The sequence below is a fragment of the Miniopterus natalensis genome, chromosome 21 (assembly GCF_054644295.1).
Source record: "Miniopterus natalensis isolate mMinNat1 chromosome 21, mMinNat1.hap1, whole genome shotgun sequence".
Classification (NCBI taxonomy): domain Eukaryota; kingdom Metazoa; phylum Chordata; class Mammalia; order Chiroptera; family Miniopteridae; genus Miniopterus; species Miniopterus natalensis.
In genome coordinates this window covers 16,490,326-16,517,806 of record NC_142101.1, presented here as the reverse complement: position 1 = coordinate 16,517,806, position 27,481 = coordinate 16,490,326, and the positions used below count along the sequence as shown (strand labels likewise).

The following is a 27,481-nucleotide window of genomic DNA, read 5'->3' as shown; positions in this document are numbered from 1 at the left end:
CCTGCGGATGTTACAACATTTGTCTTTGGTCTTTCCCTGACTCCTTTGGGTCTACGTTTCTGAGGGAAACCCTAAAATCTCACCAGCGTTGGACTGGTGTGAGGCTATGTCCATCGGAATTGGTGCAAATATTTGTCAAAGATCTGAAATCCAACTGGCAGGCCTCACCTGGCTGCAGCAACTGTTCTTCATGAAATGAAACACTGCCCCGTGCTCACTAAGAAAGTCCTAATTAGAACAGAAAAGAAGCCAGGGTATCCCGGCTCCGGGGTGTAATAGGAGTGATTTAGGAGCAGGTGTCAGAGGTGGGCCAAGGGCGCCGGAACAGAGGGACACCTCGGAATACTAATTGCTCCTGACCATTTGGAGGAATGGGAGATCCCACTTCGCATTAGCATCCACATGGCCGAGGCATCGTCCCTGCTTAAACTGACCCTGCAACACAGTTTCGGTGCATTTGTTGACCAGGAAACAACAGCCAGACTGACGACGGCCTCTGTTAATTTAGAAACATCCACAGCTCTGAATGATGGCACTCCTGGCACTCAGAAAATAATAGGAATTTTGAATTTCATCGGATACATTATTGGTTTAACTAGAATACGGCACTGTCACTTTGTCAGGCTAATTAGAGGCCCTGAAGTTGGTGGTCATAATGCCTAGAAGATTTTTTTTTCTTGTTAAGCCTCCAACCACCAATCAAACTTTATTCTCCTTTCCTTACAGATTTCCTCGATTTAGATGCTCTATCTGAGCCTTTGCTCTTGACATCTGAATTCCTCTTAGTATTCCTAAGAGAATTTCTTACTCTTCCTATTATTTTGAATACCGCCGTTTCCATCCAAATTAGTTTCTAGGCAGCACAGATTAAATTCCTTTTTCCTTTCGAATCTGATTACTTGAGCCCTTTGTGTAAGAATGTATCTTCAATTGGAAAAATAATTTAAAATATATACAACCCAAATATTAGTGGATTAAGTCCACCCCGTTTTTAGTTACAATATTGTTCATTCGCTTCATTTAAAACGATTCTCTGAAGAATTTTCACCGTTGTGAAATTAAAAATAGATATGGTTGGCAAGGTTAATACGCGGTTCTAACAATGGGGAAATTCAAGCTCGGTCAAAGCCGCTTTCTTTAGAACGAGGGCACTAAATACTCCTTTGCTGGATGTGTTTAACAGGAACAATAGTTTAAATAAAGCGGTGAAGATAAACTACCGTGTTTTAGAATTGGACTCTGTCTTACTGACTTTACTGTTCTGGGACAGGATCAGGAGCCAAGTGATTTAGTGATCTTTGGACAACTGAGGAAACTTCAGGGGGGATTGGTTATAAAAGTCATCTCAGGAATGGGACTGGATCTAATCCTCAAGTTGATTAATTACTCAACATATAACTAGAAGATCTTAGCCTTAAAACACTCAGGTTTATCCGCAGGGCATCCCTTACCTCCATAGGCCATTAGTTTTACATTCTCTGTTAGAGAGGGTAAAGCAGTGGCCATCGGCACTAAATAAAAAAAAAACGCTGAATGACTTCCAAGAACTGATTTTGGCTCATGAGTAGTAGAGTTAGAATCGGAATCTGAGAATTAAAACAAAAAAGATGCGCATTTGACCACAGTAATAATTAACAATGATGTAATTAAGCTTATGTGAAGAAAACCTGTAATCGGAATATTAGCGGGTAATTTGTTCATGGTAATTTAGCCTCGAAATTGTTACCCAGTTTAGCACTGGTATCAGGAAGTATGTGAGGTTAATACCGAGGAATTTTGTTAGGTTTAGGTTCATGAACCTGGGGGAATTCAGAAGTAGGAAAACAAATGTGTGAATATTATCAACCCTTCTTTAATTGGTATGTAGCACACATTAGAATGCCTTCTTTGGAAAAAAATAGCATAGTAATCGAAACATAGCTTTGCCTAGAAGAAGAGAGCATGGATCACCCCCAATTTCTAAGACTCTTCAGTTAATTTCAGAAATGATTATTGGGTGTACTGAAAAGACTCCTTCTTCACCTTAAAAGTTTAATTCAAATGCTTAAGAAATCAGTAGCCCAGCCGGCCTGGCTGAGGTTGAGCATTGACCTGAGATCCAGGAGGTCACGGATCGATTCCCGGTCAGGGCACATGCCTGGGTTGTGGGCTTGATCCCCAGTCGGGGGCGTGCAGGAGGCTCATCAATGACTCTCTCATCATTGATGTTTCTCTCTCTTTCTCCCCCTCTCTCTGAAATCAATATATACACACTATGTGTGTGTATGTGTGTGTGTATATATATACATATATATATATACACACAATTACTATGCTTCCAGCAATGCCTTCTGTTCTTTGCATGCATGTACCATACTCAATTCTTTTGCGGTAGTTACTAATATTCCTTGCCACAGCTCCCAAACTAGGAGAAATTAAACACCTCCTCCTAAGCCCTATGAAGCCAATCTGGTTGATTTTGGAGTCCATGTTCTTAAATCACTGCAGTTTCAGTGGCTTATGTGCGAGTGCGACTGTATGTGTGTGTGCAGGTGTCACCGATAAACAGAAGACATCTAGAACGAGCCAATTTCACACATATCATTTTAATCCCGAATACTATTTTTCCCCCTCAAGCAACTTCTAACCTCATAGTTTGGCAGGAAGAATTTGAAAGCGTGATAGATATTTTTTTCCTAAGAAAGGAAGGATTGACCAAAAAGGTCAAAGTTCCCTTTACGTTATCAAGAAGGTTTCGCTGGTCAGAAAGCTGGGTTATGTGAGAAAAATCCAGGTCTCATCCTTTCTGGGAAAATGCCCCGAATCTATTGAAGTCGTACAGATTTCAGTGTCGCCAGCCTCCAGTCACCGGGTTCTAAGACAAGCCTGCGTTTGGCCGCAGTCAGAGTCACAGAAATTACCGTACGTTTTATTAAAACCTATTTTTGTCTCTCCTCTCTTTTTTTTTTTTTTTTTTAATCCCAAACCCTAATTTACTTGCTGTTCCCTTAGGTACAAAGTACACAGTTCATAATTCATTTGATATAAACTGTCAGCTTAGATTCTTGCCTGTCTTTGATAAATGAGAAAAAAACCAAACGTGTACGTTTCGATCTCCTCGATGCCAGAACTCCCAGGGACAGGCCCCGGCGGTGCTGCTCAAAGACCTTGGTGTTAAATTAAACATCAAGATGACGAAAGAAAATGAGAGGAAAGGGTGGGGAGGGGTGTTTCCAAGACAGAGAGCCAGACGCGGGAGACAGAGGGACGCGGACGCCTTTCCTACCACAAGAGCTCCCAGAGAGCAGTTCTGATCCTCAATTAGCCCCCCTTATATTTAACTCACCCCCACCAGCCTGCTGTTTCCTTACATTTACCTTGAGAAGGCGGTGGTTACAGTCATCAGGGCGAATAAAAATTCAGATGTGTGGGCGCTGGTTTAAGTTTCAGCCTGAACCGTGAGCATACGTGAGATTTGTGCTTATTACGTATCTCGCTTTATATTCTTTAAACAAAGGGTCGAGCCCTGTTTACAGCCCAGCCCCTCTCGGCGTGCACAGGCCTGTCCTTTCCCCGACGGACACCCCCCGAGGCTGGTTATGCAGCTACGAAGAAGCTCCTTTCTGGTTGAACACACTGGCCTCCTTGGACGGCCACTGGTTGACTGAGCTTCACAAATATTGTGTGTGGTTTTTTTTTTTACAAACCAAAGGCAGGACCCTCCACCAGCAAAAATGAGTATGACTCGCTTTACCGCGACACCCACTTCATTGCGGGGGGTGGCCTGGAGCCCAATGGGCCATAAAACGAGGTGTGGCTCTCTAATCATCAAATCAACACGTACACGGTCTGAATGGTTCTCCAGGCAACGAGCACTGTCAGCTGACTTTCTGGAGGAATCTGTGAACTCGTAGAAGGAAAGATCCCAAGTGTGAGGCCAAAGAGCCAGCACCCCGTGGGATCCAATAAAGATGTAACTGCCTGGAGGAGACACATTTCAAAACCCCCTCGGAGGAGGTGTAGGCACAAGACTCTCATTAAAGGGTCTCCCCAGAGGAAGGAGACTCTGGTTTTAGTGACGTGGAGTCCTGATGACAGATGTTCCACGAAGGAACCGAAGAGCGGAGGAAATCTAGCTGACAGCGTCCCTGCAGTAGGGCCGGTGAGCGTCCCTCGGTGCAGAAAACCTCACGCCTGCTGCTTTCTGGAGCCACAGGTGGGACTCCAGCCCTGCGACAGGTGAGCTGGGTATGACCTTCCGTCCCGCTCAGGGAGACTGGGGACACACTGGTTCTCTTACGTCGGGAAGGACTCTGACCCTGGATATGGAGCTTTGACCGTCAAAGACAAGCGGAGTGTGGGGCCCTGGCTCACCTGTTTTTCTCTCAGTAATTCTGCACCTCAATTCTAAGTGTGGCACGCACAGGATCGTACGATGACTTTTCTTTGAAGGCGTTTAAAGATGACCTAGTTGAGCCCTGGCCGGTGTGGCTCAGTTCATTGGGAATCGTCCTGTGTCCTTGGGGGCTGCCAGTTCGATTCCCAATCAGGGCACATGCCTGGGCTGTGGGCTCAGTCCCCAGTAGCGGGTGTGCAAGAGGCAGCCGATGGATGTTACGCTTTCCCATCGATGTTTCTCTCTCTCCCTCTCCCGTCCTGTCTAAAAAATCAATAAAAATATTTAAAAAGAAAGGTGACCTAGTTGAGTGGTTTTCAAACTTGGGTGTGCATCCAGATAACCTGGTGGCATCTAATAAATTATAGGTCACTAGGCCCCTCCCTTTGAATTTCTGGTCCAGTAGATTGAGGATGGGAATCCAGAGTAACTTACACACACACACACACACACACACACACACACACACACACAGAGTTGTCACATCTATTCTTCATCCAGTTTTTACAGGTCTCTAGAACCCTCTGACTCTGGGTGATCTCTAACTCTTTATAGAGATACAAGAATTTTCTCTAAGTCCCTAATGAAAACAGATTTTAAAATATGAACTTTAAGTGCCCGAGATATATTAAGAATTTTTCTCACTTTTACAAAACTTTATACAGACAGGAAAATGCTCATAGAACTTATGCAAGTTGGGCATTGAGTCTATGGTAATAAGGGCAAAGAAAAGAATATTTTTTAAAAACAAAGCAAACATTTCTTTAGGGCACAGTAAGAATTCAAATAAAACTTCCAGTTGCTTTCAAACTGCGGAGCCAGCCAGCGAGACGTGAATTTGTTTTAACCTTAAAGTTCTAGATAAACCTTTCTTCCAAGATAAAAAAAACAGAAAGGGGGATTGTACTTATAGGAATTTTCAAATATCAATGGAGCTTAAAGGGATAGTACTCTCCAACCCTCTCCCCTGATAAAGTAGGAAGAATGTGACTTAAAAAAAAATTGGGGGGCATCTCCCTCTCCTGCCCCAGGATGCTCTAGAGATGCTCCTTAATTGTGTGTGTGTGTGTGTGTGTGTGTGCACGTGTATTTCTATGGAAAACACATGAGAGAGAGCACATGTGGGGGGCGGGCGGCCCTTTGCTGGAGGCTTGAGCACACTTCACGGTGAACACACTTCAAAGTTCCCTCCGTCTTCTCCAGGGCTCAGAAGTTACCCCCTCTCTAAAGTGTTTTTAGAAACAGGAAGCTCATTGTCAAGATGGTGAATTTGAGGGGTGAGGGAAATTGCACAAATTATAAACTAGGCACTTATCTTTCTCTTTGGCTTATGCAATGTGATTTGACACACACGCAGAGCAGGGTAAACGACCCATTGTAAGGAAGCGAAGGAAAGATTTTTCATAAAGGGTCATAGTTATAAACACGTTAGTTCTATTCCCGTAACAGACTTGGGAGAAAAGCGTGGGTTATACGCTACATGGCCTGGTGTGTGCTTTCAAATTTACACTATTTTATTAAGAACTTAAAAGCTTTCCACTCACTGAATCCATCTACCTTATTACTTCAAACAGGTTGATTTTTTCCAGGGGGAAAATAACATGAGTAAAACATGATGCACAACTATCTAAAGATTCGTATGAACTGGATGCGAGATAAATTGTGGAGCTTTTGATATACGGAAGGTGGAGCGAACCATCTGTTTATGTGCCAGAACGTTGCTTCAAGGAATTGTAGTCCTCGCTGTCCTGTGTCTTAATTGCGTCTTTTACATTCTACAGGGCAGTTAAGTTCATCTTGCCTTCCACCCTCAGAATCAGGCATTGCACCATCTTAGCCTATTATGTGCCTATTTCAATCTCCAACCTACAGCTTATTGTCTGTAATTTCCATTCCTTTGCACTCTTCTCATTTTTAAGATACCTTGTGGCCACTTGCACATGGGCGATGCAACTTCTATCTTGCAAATAAATCAGGGTGGATTCAGAGAGGCTGACAGGCGGAAAACACACGCTGATGGGATCTATATCTGCACAATGCAGGCAAACTTTTACAGTTTGGAGAACTATTAATTTCATAAAACAAAAAAAAATAGCATCATGACATTGTAAAAAATAGATTTTAAAAGGCTCTCAGTATAAGTGACTGAGAAAAACACAAGACAGAATGGAGTTTGTATTTGTAATTCTTACATACTTTTAAATTTGAGGTCTATCCCTGCTTTTTGAGCTCCTAACTGCTCCTAATTCTCTTCGAGGCCCTGTTGTAAAATGATACCAGTCCTCCCCATGGCTGGTCCACAGGGCTACCACTGTCCCCATCGCTTAGGTCTAAGAAAGGGCTTATATGGAGGCTTCATACATAGGCACGATTGATCGATCATTGGCCACTGGCGACTGAACTTGATCACAAGCTCCTTTCCCCTCCCAGAAGGTCGCAAGGGCGGGACTCAAAGCTCTGACCTACTAATCACCTGGCTGGTTCTGCTGCGACCGGCCCCCATCCTCAGGTGCCTTCCAAAAACCACCCGGTTAAGCTGAAAGCCACCGTCCGGATCTCAGCGCTTAGAAAATCCCAAGGAGCTCCGTGTCAGAAACGGAGATCAGGATCCGGCATGCGTTTCTTATTATAAATCACAACCTCACAAGGGGCCATACAAGAGTCTTAGTAGAAAAACAGAATAAAGGCACCAACAGACACCAAATGTTGACCAAGAGAGAGACTGCGCTGAGCACCTGAGCCTGACTGTGCTGTTTAATCCTGGATCAGGCAGGAATGATCATCAGGCCTATTTTATGGAGGAACACACTGAGGCTCAGCTCTATTTGTGGATTTCCCATAATTAGTCAGTGAGGGAAAGCAATGGCATCGAAACCAGGTTTGTAGGACCCCAGGGTCTACCCTTTTACAATGTGCCTGCGCGTGAATCCCAAATGGATTTCACGAGTTTTCCATCAGTGTTTTAGCTGGGGAGGGCGGTCAGGGAGAGACAAACGAAAGCAAATTCCCAAACTAACCACTCGCAAAATAGGGAAAGGCATCTTGCCTTTCCCTATTTTGTATTTCCCAATCACACACTTTTGAGAAAGAAACACGTTCCCAAGCTTAGTATTTTTCCCAAGTTTGTGGATTTCAGTAATTGCCATCCATTGGAAGCTATAAATGACAAATTATTCAGTGTCACAGAAACCTGGATTAAGTTCACCAACTAAGGAGGCTCCGGGTTCCTTTCCCTGTTACTGGAAAGCAGGTCAGAAAAAAAAGAGAAATAGGATAAAATGATTCCTTTTGGGGGGGAAAAAAAAAATAGAAAACTTTCATAGAAAATCAGTTTCCAGCTCATCGGTATGGGGTTTGTCACTAATCATTTTAAACTATGCCCTTTTATGCAGCTTCTGTCTCGCTCAGCTTTCTGAGTGGTTCTTTGATGTAACAAAGACAGTTCCAGACAAGATCTCGGTTCGGCTGGAGAAAAAAAGAAGTTCAGGTCTGGAGGCAACACTCAGCGTGTTTAAAATTTATATGCCCTGTAATGCCTTTGTTCTGAACTTGAAGATCCTGCAAAACTTCGAAGCCCCTTTGCCTTCCCCCTCTGAGCTCATTTGTTCTCTGTTTGCTTTTTGTGATGCACCCGGGACCTGAACGGGGGGCTCCATCGCTTAACGACATGCGGAGTCATGGCCGACCCTTTCTGATCAATTGCCAATCCATACAGGTTTGACTGATAAAAGAGCCAATTAGATTTAAGCAAATTAAGGGACATCACCAATGTCAACCACTTATTAGGCTGAACGCTGAATTCCGCGCATACCAAACACTAATGCGCCGGGCCCCCATTAAGGCTTGAAATCCTAACCCCATTAGTAACTCCGGACCCGGAGGGGGTCGAGGTCACAGGAAAGTTTCATATTTATGGATTAACATTTGGATTCCGTTTTTATTTTTTTCATTCTTTCCCTGGAACTCTTGAACCTGTGCGATAATGCTCCCCGAGAGCTCCGGTTAAGTGTATCCTTCCTTTCTAAGAGGATCTTACTGCTAAATGGGAACATAATGTTCTTCCAAACAATCTAAAAACACAGTTATTTTAGAAACACGAAAACCTGAGTACACAGATGTAGGGAAGGATATACCATATAACTGGAACGAAAACGACTCCTCCAGTTGACCAAATAACACTTCAAATGAATTTTTAAAATAAAAAAGTGTGTGCTATTTGAGATTTGCCGCTACATGGGTACTGAGCGATTAGTTTCCTGATTTTACTTGCCTTAATTTCCATCTTTAAAATAACTTGTGTTTATCATATTGTTTAATCACATTTCTCTTTTTTTTTCCAGGAGGTCAAAGTTAGTTTCATTTTTTCTATAAAATCAGTTTTATTAAACAACAACAGCAACGACACAGCAAGATCTGATGGAATCAACTAGGCTTTGAAATTAGATATTGTGGGACATCAGCTTTTAAAAAAAACAAAAACTCTGGCTTTCTTGAGGTACAACTGGTATATAAAAACCAGCACATTAAGCATATTTCTCATTAGAAAAATACCGAAAGCTATTATCAATTAAGATGTTTTGTAACAGAGGTGACAGACCAGGGTAAAATGTTTTGGACCATGACCCTTTATCTCCCCTTTTCTAAATTCCTGTATAAACCAAGGTCTGTTCATCCGCTGTCGGGAAGGACTCATGGAGAGATCAGTTGGTGCCATCTGAGAGCATTTCTCACCTTCAACACCCCCACCTGCCCTCCTTACAGCCCTGTCCCCTAACATCTGATGGCGACAGCAGTCCCCCACTGGACAACGGTTCCCAGAGCTGGTCACGTTTTCCACAGCCTGATAAATACAAGGTCGCTCAGGGAGCGACCGAGGCCTGGGCAGGCCTGAGCGATGACAATCTTCCAATCTAAAACTGGAAATTGAGCTATTGCCACCGATTTATTTATTCATTCACTCCCTGACTGTCCATCACACACCGACCAGGGGTCGGGGTTGGTCCGGGTCCTGAAGATACCTTCTACTATTATGTTTTAAACTGTACTGAGTAGAAAACGTAGTTAAGAGTATTATCGTTACGACTCTCGCATAATCCAACATAGGAAGACAGTAGGAATTCAGCATCACCATAAGAGACCTAATACTGAAATCAAGGAAATGCTAATAACGATAACAGCCCGAAAGTAATGAAAAATAAATAGCACATAGAGCCTTCTCTGCCCATAAGCTAGCTCGCTTCTGTGCCTTTCGGTTCATTTATGATTCATTTTGGGATGAAGCACAGTTCGCTGGACAAAGGCACGGAAGATTTCTTTAATAACTCTCAGTACTAATTTAATTCTACTTAAACACACATATTCCCGTGAATGCCACATGCTTTTCAGCATGATCTTATGTGTAAATCAGGATAATATGTTTTCAGGTCATTAAGTAGAAGGAAGCATGAACTAAAACCTATTTAATCAATGAGGTGTCACCTTTAAACTGCCACAAGGTCATAAAAAAGATAATTCCAGAGCTATAAGTTCCCTAATTGTAATCAACAACAATCTAATAATGGGGGAAAAAAAAAGTACATCCTAATGGCAGCCATAAACTTGAGCACATCCCTGTCTTTGAAGATACTTTGCTTCCTTTCTTGGTGAAGGGCCACCTCTGAAATTCTGGATTTCTGAGATGTAAGGTAGGCGCTGCATTGTGCCCAGGGCACCCACAGGGCAGAGGTGAGCTAAGCCTCAGCAGCTCACTTCTATGCCACCCTGGACAGTATTTCAGTGTCTTCCTGGGTTCATATTAGCTCTTCTACTAACCCAGACAGATATAGTCACACAGTGTGCACGGAGTCAGCAAGAGGAGCCTGCTACGTTTAACTGAATTCTGTATTTATGTGCGTGTGTGTGTACATATATACTATCCCCCAAAAAGGTATACACACACTTTGAATAATTATAAAGGCAGTGTTTATTAAAATACACTTTATTTTCAAAATTGAGCTGTCAGCTGTTAAAGTGTGTATACATTTTTTGGGACTACACACACATATATACACATGTACACGCATATAAATATTAGACCATAATTCTCAAAACTATAAACAATTCATTAAGTTAGCCCTATTTTATAAATGCGACCTAAATGGATGTAAATGACAAACTACCTAAATCTGTGTAGATGTCATAAAATGAAGATAGAACTCATTAAATATTCCACCTACCCTGTTAAGAAGATGTTACTACGTAACTGTAAAAAAATCTCCATTGCAGCACTAACTACCCTCCAATGCCGAACTGTGAACAAAGGGTATTCTTGTGTCCTACGGAGTCATCACAACTTTCTGTCCTTTCCAGCACGCTGGGTTAGAGTTGGAAACGGAAGATATAAATACCCAAGGTTCCTTTTTTTTTTTAATTTGGTCTCAATTCTTAATCACCTATCGAACGCCAATTCCATTTTTATTATGGGCTCCGGGCCTATCTGAGCCGATCAGCCCCATCTCTCTCCTGCATTTTCCTTAAACAACGTGCTTTCCAGGGCTCGGGGGGACGTCCATCCATCAAGTCCATCGTGTCATAAAAGGGAGGCAACTTCTACGCTACAGCAGGGGGGCGATGCATCGCTCCTAGGGGCTCCGCACGGCTTCCCGGTGACCCCACCGTCCTGCAGCGGCGAGGCCCGGCTGGCTTTTACACTCACCGCGACGGGAGGGGTCTCCAGCCCCGCAGAGTCCTGTTAACAAGACAGTGACGCTCTCCCTCTGCCCAGAACACATCGGTTCCCAGAGCCGGGCGGCAAGACAGATGCTGGGTGGCCTGAGGTCCTTTCCTTTGGTATTTTCACAGGACATGCAATCCTGAACAGCCAACTCAAAGTCACACTCTTACTCCCCTGGGACACGCTTCCTATCCAAGGGCTCTACATGTGAGCGTAAGAAGGATTTCCCTTGCGAGTCATTAAGTCGCAGGAATAGTTAAAACAGTGGAATTCACTGTGCACCAAAATAACTCTAAGTTAGGTCCTTTTTTTATAAAAACAGTTAAAATAAAAACATCCAGATGGTATCACATTTCACACGCATGCAAGTGACAATATTGAACGCTAATCATTAAGACGTGGAACCTAAAGGTGTTTTTCGAGGGTGTGAGTACAGTTTTCCTACCTTATTACCTACACACCGTGCGTTTGTGCCGAATGGAAAAGGTTTGGATATACAACTAGATTCGTTCTTCAAAAAACCAGGGACAAGAACCACTCGTGTTAGAAAATTAAAGCTCCAATTAAAAAATATAAATTTTGAATCTTAAATGAAGTCTCAACCAAAAAAGCATGTTGTAACCTTTTTAACACGAAGAAAGCGAGAAATGTGCGTGTGTGTGTGTGTGTGTGTGTGTGTATATACCTACACACACCTACACACGTGGAGTCAGGGGAAAGCAGTCTCAACGAAACGATAAAATAATATTAATACCAGGGTCTCAATAAAACAAAACAAAAACAACCAAACCGACCAGTAGTATGAGCGAGGCCTAAGTTCTAAAAGAAAGCGAATTCTAGCGGTAAACGAGGTGATCAGTAGACCGAGATAAACCTCGAGAGCCAGCGGGGCTCACAGACTCACCCCCTGGTGGCATTGCAATGGTGGTGGGGTCACTTGTGAGGCTGCCTCGGGGATGGGAAGCATCCACATGTACAGTGTAGTTAGTGAAAGGGACCAGCCCATCGACAGGCACCCAGACATGGGTCTCTTCGCCATGGTACACGACATGGGTGCCATTCAGAAGAGTGTAGTTATTACCTGCTGAATAAAAAAGAAATGTATTAAAATTAGTACATATTGAAGGATTCCCTCCTGCTATCATCTAACCTTTTCTCGGGCTCCTGAATCCCAGCACTAAATATAACTGCACCAGCCCGGCCATAGGAGGCACCACACGTGACTTCTTTCATTTCACTATCCTGGTAACAAAATGTTACCTGGGATAACAGTATGTTTTCCAATTCACTCATCACAGGGATTACAATAACGGGGCTGACATTCTAAGATAGTATAAACCACGTCACAGGTATCATGCACATAAGTCAAAATACCGTGCTGACATATAAATTAATCATTTGGTGAATTATTTACAGGGTTTCTCAAATACTTGAATTTTCTGTGAGTTGCAGACTGGGAGGAAATCACACTCTTTCCCACCAAACAGAATGGTTCTGGGTAGAAATAGTGTAGTCAAATGTATTTGTCGTAAATTTTCTTTATCATTGGTTGGTAATTTCTGCTCAGTGTGCTTGAGAGGTGAGTTGACTGCTTTTTATCTAATGCCCGATTAAGTCAGAACTAGTCAGAATATCCTGAAAAGCCACTGGGGCTGGGAAGTCATAGGTGTCCACCTTGATTTGAAGATCGATGTCTTAGCTCTCTGGGAAAATGCAGAGGCTGCCTGGCTGTGTGAAAGAATCACTTTCCACGGACCCTCCCCAGGTCCCACCACCTCCACCCTTCCAAAGCTCCTGCAAACCCATTTCCAAATCTCCGCGTGTCAAAGACACAACAGCATCCTGTTGCCTGACAACATGTTTTCTCTCTTCCATGTAGCTGCGTTACGTTCAAGGTCACAAACAGTTAGAAATTAGACTTAAAATTAGAACAGGGCCCAGTCCAAAAAGTGTATTGTGACATTTATTTCACTTTCTATGTTAGACGCTTTCCTGAAAAGTTTACTAGGCAAATTTTTCAAAATATTGCTTAATTTTAGTAAAATTTAGTTATAATTACTCTTAAAACACACACACACAAACCATTAAGAACAGTAATATTTACTAAAAATAGCCTTTCTTTGCCAAATCGTACATTATATTTACCTTTAATCTTCCCCAAAGGGAATAAATGGTGCTTATGAGCTAAAACACGGAAATAATATTTCCTGTTCATTTTTAGTGAAACAGGGTAAAGACATATTCACAGCTCAGCAGTGGTTTTAAGGTCCTAAAATGGAAATCGACAATTCACAGCTACATATGCATCACATACATTAGCAAGACGTCCCAAAACCTGTCCAGAGCCTTGGATAGATAGTTTCACGACAAGACACTTCCAAGTTGTGCCGTATTTATTAGTCCTCATAGGTTCTTTACAACTAGTCGACTTTCTCTGGCCAAAGATTACTGAGCTCCAACTGCAGGCAGGGAGGAGACTTTGCTAGGTGCTTAGAACAATATTTGCAAAATGCACAAGACAGTTCCCGCGTTCGAGAAACCTGGTTAAGGTAGAGAGTGAATCACTTCTAACCACTGTCTAAGAAAATTACATTGACCACATCCGAAGACCTCCTTAGGTTCCCACAACGTCCGGCCCGGCGGAACCCTGCTCCCTTACAGCCGAGACCACTGCTCTTGTCACAGGCCCAGCTGCAAAATTTCAAAAAGTCAGCCTTCTCCTGCAGGACGGGGGCAGGAGCTCACTTGCCTCCGAAGCAGTGTAACTGTGCACATCTTTCAAAGGATTGAAAATTGCAAAACAATAATGAAAATCCTAAAATTAAGCCAGGAGAATACAATTTTACACATTTCGAGCTAGGCGCCAATGTAACATCAGTGAGTTCATACCTATGCTTAGCGTACTGGTGAGTTTTCTCCCCCTTGAATTTTGTTGGGCTTTTTAGAAATATGTTTTTATTGATTTTTTAGAGAGCGAAGGAGAGAACATCAATTTGCTGACTCATGCACGCCCCCTACTGGGGACTGTGCCTGTAACTGGGGCACGCGCCCTGCCTGGGAATCGAACCGGCGACCTCTCGGCGCCCAGGTTGACACTCAACCAACTGAGCCACACAGGCTGGGTGCATTTTGTTGAGTTTCTAGCTGTAAAACAAGCACTGTTGCCAGCTTTGAAAATGGCAGAGCGGGGGAAAATATATTAAGTAGCACTTTATTCTTAGTTTCCCAGATAACATTAATACGTGGTAATTATACAATTAGTTGTAACATTAAGTTCTAGTTATAGAACAATGATTACTCAGTAATTATAAGAAGTATATAATTACTCAATAATTATGAGAAGTATGCAATTACATAAACCATTTTGTTCAGCTCAAAAAAAAAAAAAGAGCTTGTACATCTCCGGGAGCCACGCAGCTGAAGGAGTGTGACACACGGCTCAACTCACAGACCCAGGGCCACTGATGGGATTTCAACCCTCCAGGGAGCTCAAGGCTCCAGATTCAAAACCAAAACAGGATCCACAGGTTTTCGGAGCTTCCTCCAGCTCATCCTTCCTGCCCTCTTTTGAACTTTCCTAATTTGAGCTTCTGGATACTGGGGGAAATTCTTCAAGTGGAAGTCCTCTGACCCCTCTCATGAGAGCGTGTGCTTTTCCACTTTTCACTGCCTACACTCTGTCTTCAGTGGGCTGGAAAATGCAGTCCCGGTTGGTTCAGGCTCAAGAATCAAGCTGGAAAATGCTCAAGCGATAAGCATCCCTATCGCAGGGGAGCATTCCTGTCTGGCTGGCCTCAGCGCGGCCCTATTTGTGAGTATAAGTGGGTGGCGTGGGCCTGTTTAAGCCTCTGTGTTCTGGAACCACAGGTCCCCATCACCCGCCCCCAAGACCTGGGAGTTGGAGGTGGACCTCCTCTCTTGCACACTCTTTGGCGATGGCCTGTGTCACTGGGCTCTGGCCGAGGACTGCACCTCGCTCTTTGCAGAAGGGCTCAGGTGTCCCAGGGCTCAGCTACACCAAGGTCACCTGGGAATTCTTACCAAGCATTTACATCCCTGAGTCCCACCCAGAGCTGCTGAGCAAGAATATCAAAGGGCAGGGCCCAGAAATCATCTGGTGACTCTTTTTTTCTGCAGAAAGAACTACTGATTTTAGGGTTATTTCATCTATGTTCAAGCTGGTCTTTCTCTCTTAATTTTATTTTTCAGTTACGGTGCACATCCAACATTCTTTTGTATTAGTGCCAGGTGTACAGCATAGAGTCGAGGCGATCACATACTTCACAAAGTGTCCCTGCCAATATTTCAGGCACCACCCAGTGCCATGCATAGTTATTACGATATCGGGGACCATATTTCCCTGTGCTTTGCTTTACATGCCCGGGACTATTTTGTAACTTAAGCCTTCCAACCCCCTTTCCCTCCAATACCCCTCAGCCTGATCTCTGTGTCCATGAGTCTGTTTCTATTTTGTTTCTTCTAAGCTGGTCTTAAAGCAATAATCAAAATGTATATACTTTGCCTCCAAAGACATTCGCTCACATCTGGCATCCTTACTGACACCTTTAGATTCTTGCTTTGGGCTAGAAAATGTTTATTCTGTTAGTCAAATCATGCAACTTCAGATAATACAGAAAGCCAACTCAAACCTCAGGCCTACCTTTAACAGACCACAAAACCCAGCGCCCTTGCTTTGTAAGAAATGTTTAATAGGCATGACAAGGATTTTTAAAATGAGTGGTGGTTACTGCGTACCTGACAACCAGTCACTCTGGGATTTCTGATTTAAGTATCTCTCCTCCCTCCTTGGAAGGAAGATGGACGAGAGAGAAAGATTGTATGTTGGCCGATGTCATGCGTCATGGGGAAAAACACATTTTGGAGAGGTCACGTAAAAACCATAAATAAACCAGATGCTGTTTCAGGATCCTCCGCATTCTAAAGACTTTTCGGAAAGGTTAATCCATGCATTCCTACTTTTCCGTTGTATAGTGAATTTTAATAAGTGTTGAAAGAAACAACCAAAATAAACCTCCCGTCCTACAGATTTCAAAGAACTTTTCCTTCAGCTTCAAATACGAGGCCTCATGGAAACGGTAACAACATCAGCGCCCGTTCTCAAGGAGGAAACCTTACTGCTAAGGGTCTCATGGGCCGCACAGCGGCCTGTCTTCTGTACTATTATTTTTTAAAGCAGAAATCAGCATAAGGAGCTATTTTCCCAGGTATGATGCAGGGATGCGTAAATGACGGCCGTCCCGCGAGTGTCATCTTGTTGGGCTCTCTGGATTGAAGGGACATAAGAGGGTGGGCTCCCCCATTCTTGTTATAATCACTGTCCCGAGAATCTTAATGCGCCATAGATTCCATAATTTTTTTTTCCCTCTGTGCTGGGCCGCTCTGACCTTTTCAATATTCTATAATTTGACTGGCTGGCCACCCCGGCCCTGTCCCTTTTTACAGCCTTATTAACTCGCGGGAAGGCGGCGGGCCGCGGGGCCCACCGAGTGCGCAGCCCCGCAAAGGGCAGCGGGGCCCTGCTCGCTGCGGGCGCCCACGGAGGCCTGCGCGCCGGGCATTATTCATGCGACACAGACCGTAACAAGTAGGGAAAATGGCACAACACGAGTCCCGTCTCGTGACAAGGATGGTGATGAGAAATGACAGCGAACAAACCACTCTGATTCTTGTTACCGTGTGAAGATTTTACGTGTCAGACCCGGTCCCGCCTGGAGCTCGCCTTTTTCTGAATCCAATTACACCTGCGGGCAGAAGCCGCACCGACTCATTTCCCCCCCCCTCGCCGCACAGAACCGCAGCCAGGCTGCTCCTGCACGAGGTCTCAGTTGTCGTCTTGTTGGGCTCCAGGTCCCTATCACAAAATGCTGCCGATACTAAAATCAAAAGACATCAAATGGCAGCAGAGGCCTTTAATGCGAGCTGCGAATTCTAGATCGCCTTAGACAGCCATTCGTATTTAAGTTATTCTTATTTATTCTAAGGATAGCATTTCTAATTCTCTCTCTCTCTGGTAGAGATACAGCAAAGGTGCTGGCTATTTGTTTAAGTTAATATACAGTTAAAGAGACCTATTCCTAGCCTTACATTTCTGTCCGTGTAGAAAATATGACAGATATATACCTGCACAGCTTCCTTCCCCGCAGAGCATTTTGAAAGAGAGAGAAATGAGTAACCTGTGAACCACTTAGGGCTCCGAGAAGGACACAGCTCTATTAATGCATCATATTTCTTACCATTATTGCAATTACTCTAATGTGGTTTTTAATTAGTTGTCATCTAGTAAAAGCTGCACTTTTTTTTTTTTTTTTTAATTCCTCTTTAAAGTGGTTATCATGCTAGAATGACAATTGCAATTCAGGGGATGAATACATCGAATATTTCACCAACTCAACAAAAGTTGCTTTAGAAACGTTTGCCCCGAGCCTGAGTTTGTGCAGGACCAGGGGCAGTTTCATAGATGCTGGGGGTCTTATGGTTTTGTTCTGATTTTTTAAAAGATGTGTGAACCAGGACATCCTGAATGTGGCAAAATTACCCTTCTAAAATTTTATTTTATTTTTTTAAATATGTTTTTATTGAGAGAGAGAGAGAGAGGAAGGGACAGGGAGAGAAAGAAACAAGTCAATGGCTAAATTAAGGCTCAAATACTGGCAGAAAGAGGCAAAGGCCGTGTGAACATAGCCTTAGGATTTATTAAGAAAATAACCAGACACATGTACCAAATACTACCTATTCCATAAGAAAATGAATTGCAGGAAAGGTTTCATTGTGCCTATGCAAAAATTTGGCTGAAGAACCAAGAACAGGTGGCTAGAGTCAGAGGCAAGAGAACTATAATGTGGCACCAGGAGTCCCAAATAAGCATTCGGTTCGTGAAGAATCATAGGATTACACATGTGTTTGTAAAGCAAAGAGAGTTTGATATATAGATATTGGCCTCTTGAGCATCGACTTAAGTCAACTTTGCTCTTTAATTTAAACTTGAACTGCTTTCTCCTTCCAATCCCCAGCCTGCATAATTATAGAAATACAAGAGCCAGCTTGTGTCCTTTCAAATGCATTTTACTCACCTTAACTATTCTCTTATTGTTAACCTAGACCAGTTAGTGTGGTTCACTGTAAAATAAACGTGTGAAAACCGGCATCATCAGAGTCCTGTGAAATAGCTAATCACGTACCTAATGCAACCTAAATTTGCAGTGTAGAGCCACTAATCTTATACACTTTTTAAAAAGTAAAGTTATTTTAAAACTCTTTTCATCTTAAAAAATATTGAGAGATCTTAGCTGTTTATTAATATCATAGTTACGTATTTTAATCTTTATCTTTTAACCCGCGCTGATTCTTTAGGCTTCCATTGTCAGGATACCAACAAAGATTATCCGCTTTCTAAAACATGTTCATAACTCACAGATGCCAATAAGAATATTCAGTTCTTCGGGGGCGATCATCAGAAAGAAACTGGCTAGAAAAGCAGACCTGGGGGATCTCCAATCCATAATCAAATATCGAGATTGATTGTGTCACTTGCACTTGTATTGATTTCAATTGGAGTGGCTCACCCAAGGGGGTAATAAAAATGTGGAATAAAACTGATTTATGAGAACAAAATAAATCCTTTTGTGAGTGGTAATGAATTGGTACTATTTAACCCTTTCAATCACAGAGAGGAAAAAAACTATTTGTTTTTTTAAGAATGCTGAGCTGGCCAGAAGAAGTCATATCAGAAATGCCAATACTGCCAAGTGCCATTACACTAAGCTGTGATTCTGGGAAAGAAATGCTCCCTGGGCTTGATGGAAGGCACCGTTTGGCATGCGACATCCGTCTAGCCTTCCCGGGCCAGCTCCTATGTGTCATCGGGCGTGATGGACCTGTAGATCCTGAGTAGCATGGAATCACTCAATAAATGTTTATTGTACTTATTTACATGATTTATAAGACAGCTGAGAAGCAAGAACAAAATATGGTGGCACATTAACTACACTTAATTTTTCCCCCCTTAATATAGATGTTTTTTATTTTACTCAAAACCTAAGTGTGTGAGAGTTAAATAGAGGGTTATCTCCAGGGAAACAGGGACCCCCAGGGAGATAGCTTTCAGCATAGCTAAGACTCACAAGAATATTTGCCTTTAAAGAAAATTAAAGGACCTAGAAAAAAAAAGGAGATGATTTGTCCATAAATCCAAAGCAACTGCTTGATTCTATCAAGTGAGCCAGTTGATTCAATGAGAAAAAATTTAAAAAATTAGTTACTTCGTGTTGCTCATACAAAGGTAGAAAACATTCTCAAAAATTTGGTGTTGGTTTAACTTTTGATTTCTCCACTAGTGCTGACTCTTATACAGATACTCTAAACCTGCACCATCTAGTACAATCGCCACTGTCCACGTACAGCTTGTGAGCACTAGACATGGGGCTAGTGCAGCTAAGGCACCAGGCTTCTAGTTTTATTTCATTTTAATTAAAATCTGATCACTGATTTAGTGACTGGAAAACTTTTAAAATATGTTGGTATGCGGATCTACTTCTTTTTCATTGAAAACTTTATGAAATCTAAATGTGGACCAACTATTCCTGATAAAAATCATCAGTGTTGTCTACATCTAAAACACACACATAGACTTATGAGGACAAAAATGTTGGCATCTCATTATTAACCGAGGATGTTGATTAGATGTTAACATGATAATATTTTGGGCATATTGCTTCATATGAGCTACGCTCCCAAATTAATATCAACTGTTCCTTTTCATATTTTAATACACACGCCAGAAAATTTAAATTTCTGTGTGTTCGTGGGCCTATTAGAACACACAGTTAAATACAGATTCATTTTCATCGTAAGCCGATTAAAGTCATCCATACTATCTCAAGATCTGCTTAGATATTTTCGCACGAAACGGAGGGGAAATTATTTATAGTAGCACAGATTCTGTGTAATACACTCACTTACTCACAGTCCTGAGAAAGCGTCGGGCAGAGCCACATGGGAGGGACTGGGATGGGGGACAGCAGGCCCCTTAGTTCCCAGCGCTGCCAGTCAGGCCTGGACTGTCATGGTGTTTAATGAGCACCCAGGAAGGTAGCTTTATTTATACTCTCCAACATAAAAAGGCTTTTAAAAATATTAAGACGTTTTACTGTTTACAGTGGAACATAACTTAATTCAGTCCGAGGGCACCGTAATCATTATGGCGCAATAACTTTTTCTAACATGAGTTTTCCGCGCCTGCCACACGGGGTAAATCATTCAACAGGAAACAGTTCGAGTCGAAAACGTAACCAGAGACTCTGCTCTTACGAAGGAGTAAATTAGGAGGAGGAGGTGAACGTGAGCCACTTTAAATGTAAGGGGTTTAAGTAAAAGCAAGGTGATTAGAAACAGTAATTACAGGCGGTCGGGCTCCTGACGGACAGAAGCTGGGGTAGGATTTTTAACGCGCCCCTGCCCCACCCGTGTCAAGGAAGCCGAGTCTTTTGTTCCCAGTTTCCCCCCCGACACTGGAGTTTTAGGGTCGGCTGTTTTCTAAAACCTTCTAAAAGGTTTGCTGTAAGATGACCCAAGTTACCAACTTGACTCCCCTTTTTGTTTTCTTTTGGCATCATCCATCCCCCCCTCTTTGTCTGATTGTAAAATAAATACTTGTTTACGGTACATTTTAAGACTATATTAGACAATATATAGAAAAAAACTAAATTTATCTAAATCTCAAGATAATCATTATCTTGTTGATGTTTTGATGTATTTTAGTATGTATCCTTTCTTATTTTTACAGTGCTTTTTTGTTTTTAACTGAGTAAAGTAACTCACTGCTCATAAGAACTTCATACAAAAATATTCGTTCTCAGCGGGCTGTTCTTCGTATACACAGCATGCTGACTTCAGAGTCATCTAACTCCTTTCTAAGGAGCCAGAACATAAAGTGTGTGACCCTCATTACTCAACCCGACGACAAAGGCCCATCGTCATCAACGGGGTCCATCCTGAGGCCCCCCTCCCCAGGAGAAACTGAAGATCACAGAAGGAAACCCCTACGCAGAGTCCTCCAAAGCCAAAGGTAAGCCACCCGGGGGTGATGCGATGACAAAGGTCGAATGGAGAGATCCCTGCACGGAGATGCTGGGCAGGGTCTGAAAGGTGAGCTTCAGCCCCAAGATCCCAGAAACCCCGCAAGCTCATGGCTCACAGCTTTGAGGGTTCCACGCCCTGACTCCGCGTGTGGCCCAGGGTCCCGATTTGCGTGTCATCACCACTCCCTTCCCTTCCAGACACAACAGCACAGAATTTGGGCTGGTTCATTATGTCAAGAAAATAGCCAATTAGATACCAGACACAAATTCAATAGCCGCTGTGCGGGTGTTGAGAACAGATGAGTCCTTAAGTAAGTTTGATAAATTAATGCCCGACTCCATCCGTGTGCTAGGATATGTCCTAATTACACATTTCTATAGTTTTATTGGCCATGACATGATATACCATCAGAAGTGTCAATATGTGCAGTGGGTAAATATTCTATAGCCAAGTGTCTGCAGTGACATATATCTCATCACTGCCTATTGGTACTTTCACCAACAACACAGCAATGATTTTTAATTCCGTGGAGAACGTTTTTTAAATTTCTTGAGTATTTATATGCATGTGCATTTGTACCTCTAGAAACTTCATAGAAAAGTAAATTAAAATGTAATTTCTTTTCAGCAGAAGAGAAATTTGCTTCCCAAAGACACAGGGAGAAAGTAATTTTCCTACGTCCCCTGTATTCTCACTGCGTCTCATATGAACACTTGCTTTGAGCATAACTTTTCCCCACAGTCGTCATTCCTGGTATCTCGTGTGGATTTGAAAACATCTTTTAAAGGAAAACATTTCCCTTTGCTAAGTTAGGCTAAAGGGTCATCTACCCCCTTTCTTTCCCTGCCGTGACCCACAGGTTCTCTTTCTCAGGCATCTTGATTCTACAACACAAAACAGGGGGTTAGTGGGAACAGGCCTTTACCAAGGGAGACTGAGCTGCGATCCCGTTTTTCAGAGCAGCGGAGAGCTAACTGGGCACAAAGGAGCCAGCAATTACCACCCCCTGGTGCTGTGCCTTAGAAACTCGGACACAAAGCAATCTGCCAGGTTATCCAGCAAGGAAGACCCCTGCCCAACCCCTTCAGAAGGAAGGGCGGTGAAAAATTAAACCATTCTCAGAGGGCTCGCCCATGACTGTGCAAGAAAAAGAGTGGACGTGGAACTGTCTACCAAGAAAAGAACCAGTGCATGGAATCTAAGTTTCATCCAACAGTAAAAACATTCCACAGAACCTCAGAATACTTTCTTTTTCTCTTAACAACATTATTTTCTATTTCCCTTCTTGGTGAGCAGATGATTTAATACTTGGAGTTGAAATCATTGTTTGAAATTTTATAGAATAGAGATAAACCATGAATTCTCATGACATTATTTTCACTTACCAGTCAGATTAAAAGAAATTATAATTTTAAAAACAGTTCCACGTAAGCCATATTTTTGCTAGTAGGCCGTCGGTTATTTTAGTATTTATTCCTAAATTTATACATTTCTTTGATTAAAAAAAAATGAACACTCAGTATGCTTTATAAGACACGTTTCGATATCTGTCACCTGGGAGTGGACTGCTCACCTGTGCAAGGTGAATGGGTCCCTCTTGAGAGCCACTGAGCAAAGCCCTTATTACAGGTCAGTCAATGGCCCCTGCAGACCCTAGAAAAAAAGCTAATTTGCATTATATGTGCCCCATAATGAAAAGAATGTTCCAAATCAGGTAGAATCCACAGAACTAAGTGCTAATAAATGGTTTGAGACAGTGAGATATTTTCTTCCAAAAAATGTTTGATCCATATGTTACATACTGTATCTATAGAAATCCCAAATGAACTGACTATAAATGTATTTAAAAAGAAAGCGTTAAAGTGCTGGAGGAAACAACGACCAACGGGAAAACGCTGCCACTCACAGAACAGATTTCATTAATATACAAAGAGCGCCTAACGCTCAGTAAGAATATGGGAAAAATATAAGAATTCGCCGAAAAAGAAACGCAAATGGCTTTTGCACATATGAAAACAAGGCCAAACGAATTCCTAATTAGAAAAATGCATGCTCAGGACACCAGCAGACACTGTTTCTAACATCATCAAATTGGCAGGATGCTTGGGTGACACAGCCGTAGAGATCTGGGCACCCTCGTGTTTCCCGTGAGAACAAACTGGATGGTCTCCACGGTGTGTAAGTTGACGGTACCTCACAAACTTACACACTCACATTTCCTCTGACCCACTGAATCATTTCAGCGAATTTTTCCCACTAATCCACTTGCAGAAGTGTGAAATGGTGTACCCACGCCTGCATGCAGGAAGGCCTTCTTTCAAATAGCCGGAGATTGGCAAGAACTTAAATGCCTATTAGTAGGGAATTGGTTAAGCCAATGATAGTATAAGCTGTACAACTGAAGAGTCTGAGGACATTCTTTGGTTACTGACGTGACAAGGTCTCTTGAAATTATTAAGTTGAAAAAAAGCGGAGCACAACATTGTGTGTACAATTGGGTATCATTGGTATAAAAAGGCTGTTTGTGTGGGAGCAAGACTATGCACATATTTCCTCACGTGGAAACATGTATTTGCCTGTATAGACATAAAATATTCCTAGAAGCTTCAAGAAATGGAGCTCATTGGTTTCCTTTGAGGTTACAGGATAGTTTTGCCACTTTTAACGGCTTATTGTTTTCTCTCTTTTAAATATTGATTCATGAGACTATACTACCTGGTCAGGAGGAAATACCTTGTAAGGGATCACACTTTGGGATGCGCCACCTCATCTGTTGTGACAAAAATCTAGCGTTGACTTTGTCAAGTTTGTAGTTCAGGGTCTAAATTGGCAGGTATACCAAAGGGCCCGGTGTGAGAGTCTTAGGGAGCCAGCCCGACATTCTGCTCCATGAAGCAGCGACCTGGCTGCGGGGACACTCATTTGGAAGGGAGCCTTGCTTCCTACCGGCTGACTTTCTCTATCTGATACGATCCAACCAGCACCCCTGAGCAGCCATCACAGAAAAGAGTGAAATACAGTTGTTCATTATGTCAAGGAAATAACCAATTAGCCCTCAGACGATTCGATGGGCTTTGTATAAATCTAGCGAGCCGATGATCTCTTAAATTTAAGTTTGATGGATCGATGTTTAGCTTGTCTCTCGTCCACTCAAGCGGACTTCCCTTCCCTGGGTGCACATGTCACCGAGCTGCTGATGGGTGACAGGACAAGACAATCTTTGAAATCCTTTTACTTAACACTGGACATCAGAGTTCCAGGGACAGTGACCCAACGTCCCGAATTTCCTGGGGTCCCTCCCAAGAGGACCCCTTCGCCTTCCAACCTCACCCCCTTCTGACCGTAGAGTTGAACACACGCACCGCCAACCTCCTTAAGTCAAATCTTGTAATTGCCTCCAATTTGTCTGTTTTGCTCTTGGCAATTAACAAACTGAAATGTTATCACGAAGGAGTTCATCTCATTTATAAGACTAGGTTTTTTCCCTCCTCCGCTAAAATATGCAGGCACCGGTTCTTTATTACCAGCATGAGATAAATGGCTGGTTTTCGTTGCTGAAGAATATCTAATGGTTAAAAAGTCACTTTTTTCCTGCAGCTCTACATAAATCACAGAACTAGTCAATATTTAATAATGCTTGCCTTGGTCTGGAGTCCCTTGATCACCCCTGTCATATGTAATAGCTCCCTCTCCGATATCTTTGACATAAAAGCCCAGCTTTACTGCAATACTAACATGTAGAGGGTCATTACGGATCGACATTTACCTTAATCTGTGACTGCCAACCATGAACCGATAAATTCCAGCAGGTTCCACTGGGAGAAATCAGTAAACTCGTCGGCGGGAAGGACTGAAGGAAAATCCTGCCGAGGACAGAATACATTTTCTACAAGGGCTGCTCTGCAAATGGGTTCTGACTTCTGAAAGTTCTCTGGCTGCTCGGCTTTGCAACATTTAATACCGTTTGGATGGTTTGAGAGACGGGATGACAACCCGAGGTGACACGACTTAGAAGGCAAGCAGAAATGCTCTCTGCAAAAACAATGCAAGATGAAACACGGGGGGAGCTGGCTCCTGCATAATTCACCCGGCTGCCTCGGCGGGAGTAGCTGGGCTGTCACGGGTCCGGCCTAAATGTGGCTTCTTTTTTCCAAATCGATCATCCCTCCTTCACCTCATAATCTTACAAGTTCCTCACAGCAGAATACATCAAAGACTTGATTGCATAAAGGGGGGACACACCAAGCTTTGAGGGGATCGGCGCAGCCTCCAACAACCCCACCCCCACCCCGTCCATTTGCTCGCCAACACGGTGCGCAAGAATGAGGGCCCTCCTCAAACTCGGCAAAGCCTGCGTTTCCCCCCTTCCCTGGTTTTATGCTTTGGGGATGTCATTAAGACCTACAAATACTTGTGGATAAGTCAGAAACAAAGGGACGCTTTCAAGTCTAAGGAACATCATTTTATTGTTAATAGCAAGTGTGACTATGTCTACATTTTTGCACATTGGCTACTAACTTTAAAAGAAACCTTGAGAACACCTCCTTTAAAAACAGCCACTTCTGAAAATGCTAACAGTCAACACTTAACCAAAATTGTTTTTAGTAAAATCTACACCAGTATTTTTCTATCGCAGGGGTGGCCTAAGATAAGCATCACACCCAACCGCACCTGACCTAACTTACATGAATCTAATAGTTTTTAACATTTTCAAGGAGTCCTGTGTCATTTAACCCACGTCGTTAGTTTATTGGAACACACACCAGCATTGCCAACTGAGTTTAGAAATATTAAAATGGTCACACATACACACACACACACAACAAATCCCAGCTGAACATTTACTGCAAAACTTAAGCTCAGCTCTGCACGGATGGTGTTTTAGGTTTTCACCGTTTATCAAGCAAGGGGGGAAGAGTACAGAACATGCACTAGCTCAGTCTTTCTCAAACCTGAGGGTGCATCCGAACGACCTGGGGGGGCTGCTCCCACACAGAGTGCTGGCCCCCCTCTGGAGCTTCCCATCCAGTAGAGCAAGTGTGAGGTGAGAGAATTTGCCCTGCGCACAGTTTATCAGATGAAGCCACTGCTGCTCTGGGGACCACGCAGCTGCTGCACTAACTCATAGTTATAGTTTATTTTGGGGGAAAATAAAGAAATTACAATCTGTGGTTAAAGAGAAAGATCTCTAAAGAAAATCAGGTGTTTTCTCATGTTATTAAGGTTTAAAAATGACCAACGAGTTACCTTGATCTGCATAGAACACCCCAGTGAAATGGACCGAGTATGCCAGGCGTCCGTTGGGGTGCGAAGGCCCTTCCCACCTCACGCGGGCTCCCCGGGACCCCTCCGTCTTGACAAAGACATTCACGGTTCCCGCGGGGGAAGCTTCCAGGGTCCGGCTTTCTACCTGCGAGTATAAAAGGATTTATTTTTGTTTGCAAATAAAATAAGGACATGCTTGGCTTTGAGCCCCTTCAAAGGCTCTCTCTTGGCTGGGAAGTAAACTGTTTTGACAGTGGCATCTTGTAAAAGCGCCTCATTTTGTCAGCGGGATCAAAGCGCAGCTCGTGTTTTCTTCCACCCGCCGCTAGCGCTCAGGGTGCGAGCTCCTGAGCAAGGCCGCATCCGTGACCCCCGGGACGCGTGGGCCAAAGCCCCCAGGACTGTGTGTGGCTGCGCATCTCCAGGCACCGTTTCTAGGGCTGCTTCAGAGCGATTTTCCTGTGGCTGCCAAAGAGAAGGCATGCATCGGATCTGTTTCCATAGCTTCCTGACTTCTGGGTTTTGTCAAAGGCCACAACACACATCTACACACACACAGTTCTCTAGGTGTGTAAAGATGGCATCGTGCCAAACATCAAAATAAATGGACCTGCGTGACTCCACCCCAAGGTATAATCCCACAAACAGCTGAAAATTAATACGGTGTTAATGAACCTATGCAAAAAAGAGCAAAAGATGAATTCTTTAAAGAGGGGGACTCTGAAATCAAACGGAAGCCCTAACTCTGCAGGGACCAGAAAGATTTTAACAGCTAAATAAATAAATCGGCTAAGTGACCAGACAAAGAGAAAGTTGTAAGGAAGTAAGAAAGGGGTTCGGATTATTTCAGCATCTCTGAGGAACTGGCTTTAAAGTTGTTCACTAACCACCACAAACACAACTCATCACTCATCAATGTTGACCTTTTAAGATGTATTGAGTATGTTGATGATTTTGACCTTATTTTTGAAGCACAAGGCCCATGGCTCCCAGGAAGGTGATAAACATGAAATCCTCAGGCAGGCAAATGT

The 27,481-nt window shown here is 43.0% G+C and overlaps 1 protein-coding gene across 1 annotated transcript in view; it reads right to left on the bottom strand.

Annotated features, from left to right (window-relative positions):
• The window catches only part of USH2A (usherin), a 301,382-nt gene that overhangs the window by 102,638 nt on the left and 171,263 nt on the right, over window positions 1–27,481 (bottom strand). The window contains exons 36-37 of the mRNA XM_087829032.1: window positions 26,433–26,595; window positions 11,992–12,171 (exon numbers count right to left, since the gene is read on the bottom strand). Of these exons, the coding sequence (XP_087685158.1) occupies window positions 11,992–12,171; window positions 26,433–26,595 (343 nt within the window). The remainder of the gene's footprint in view (window positions 1–11,991; window positions 12,172–26,432; window positions 26,596–27,481) is intronic.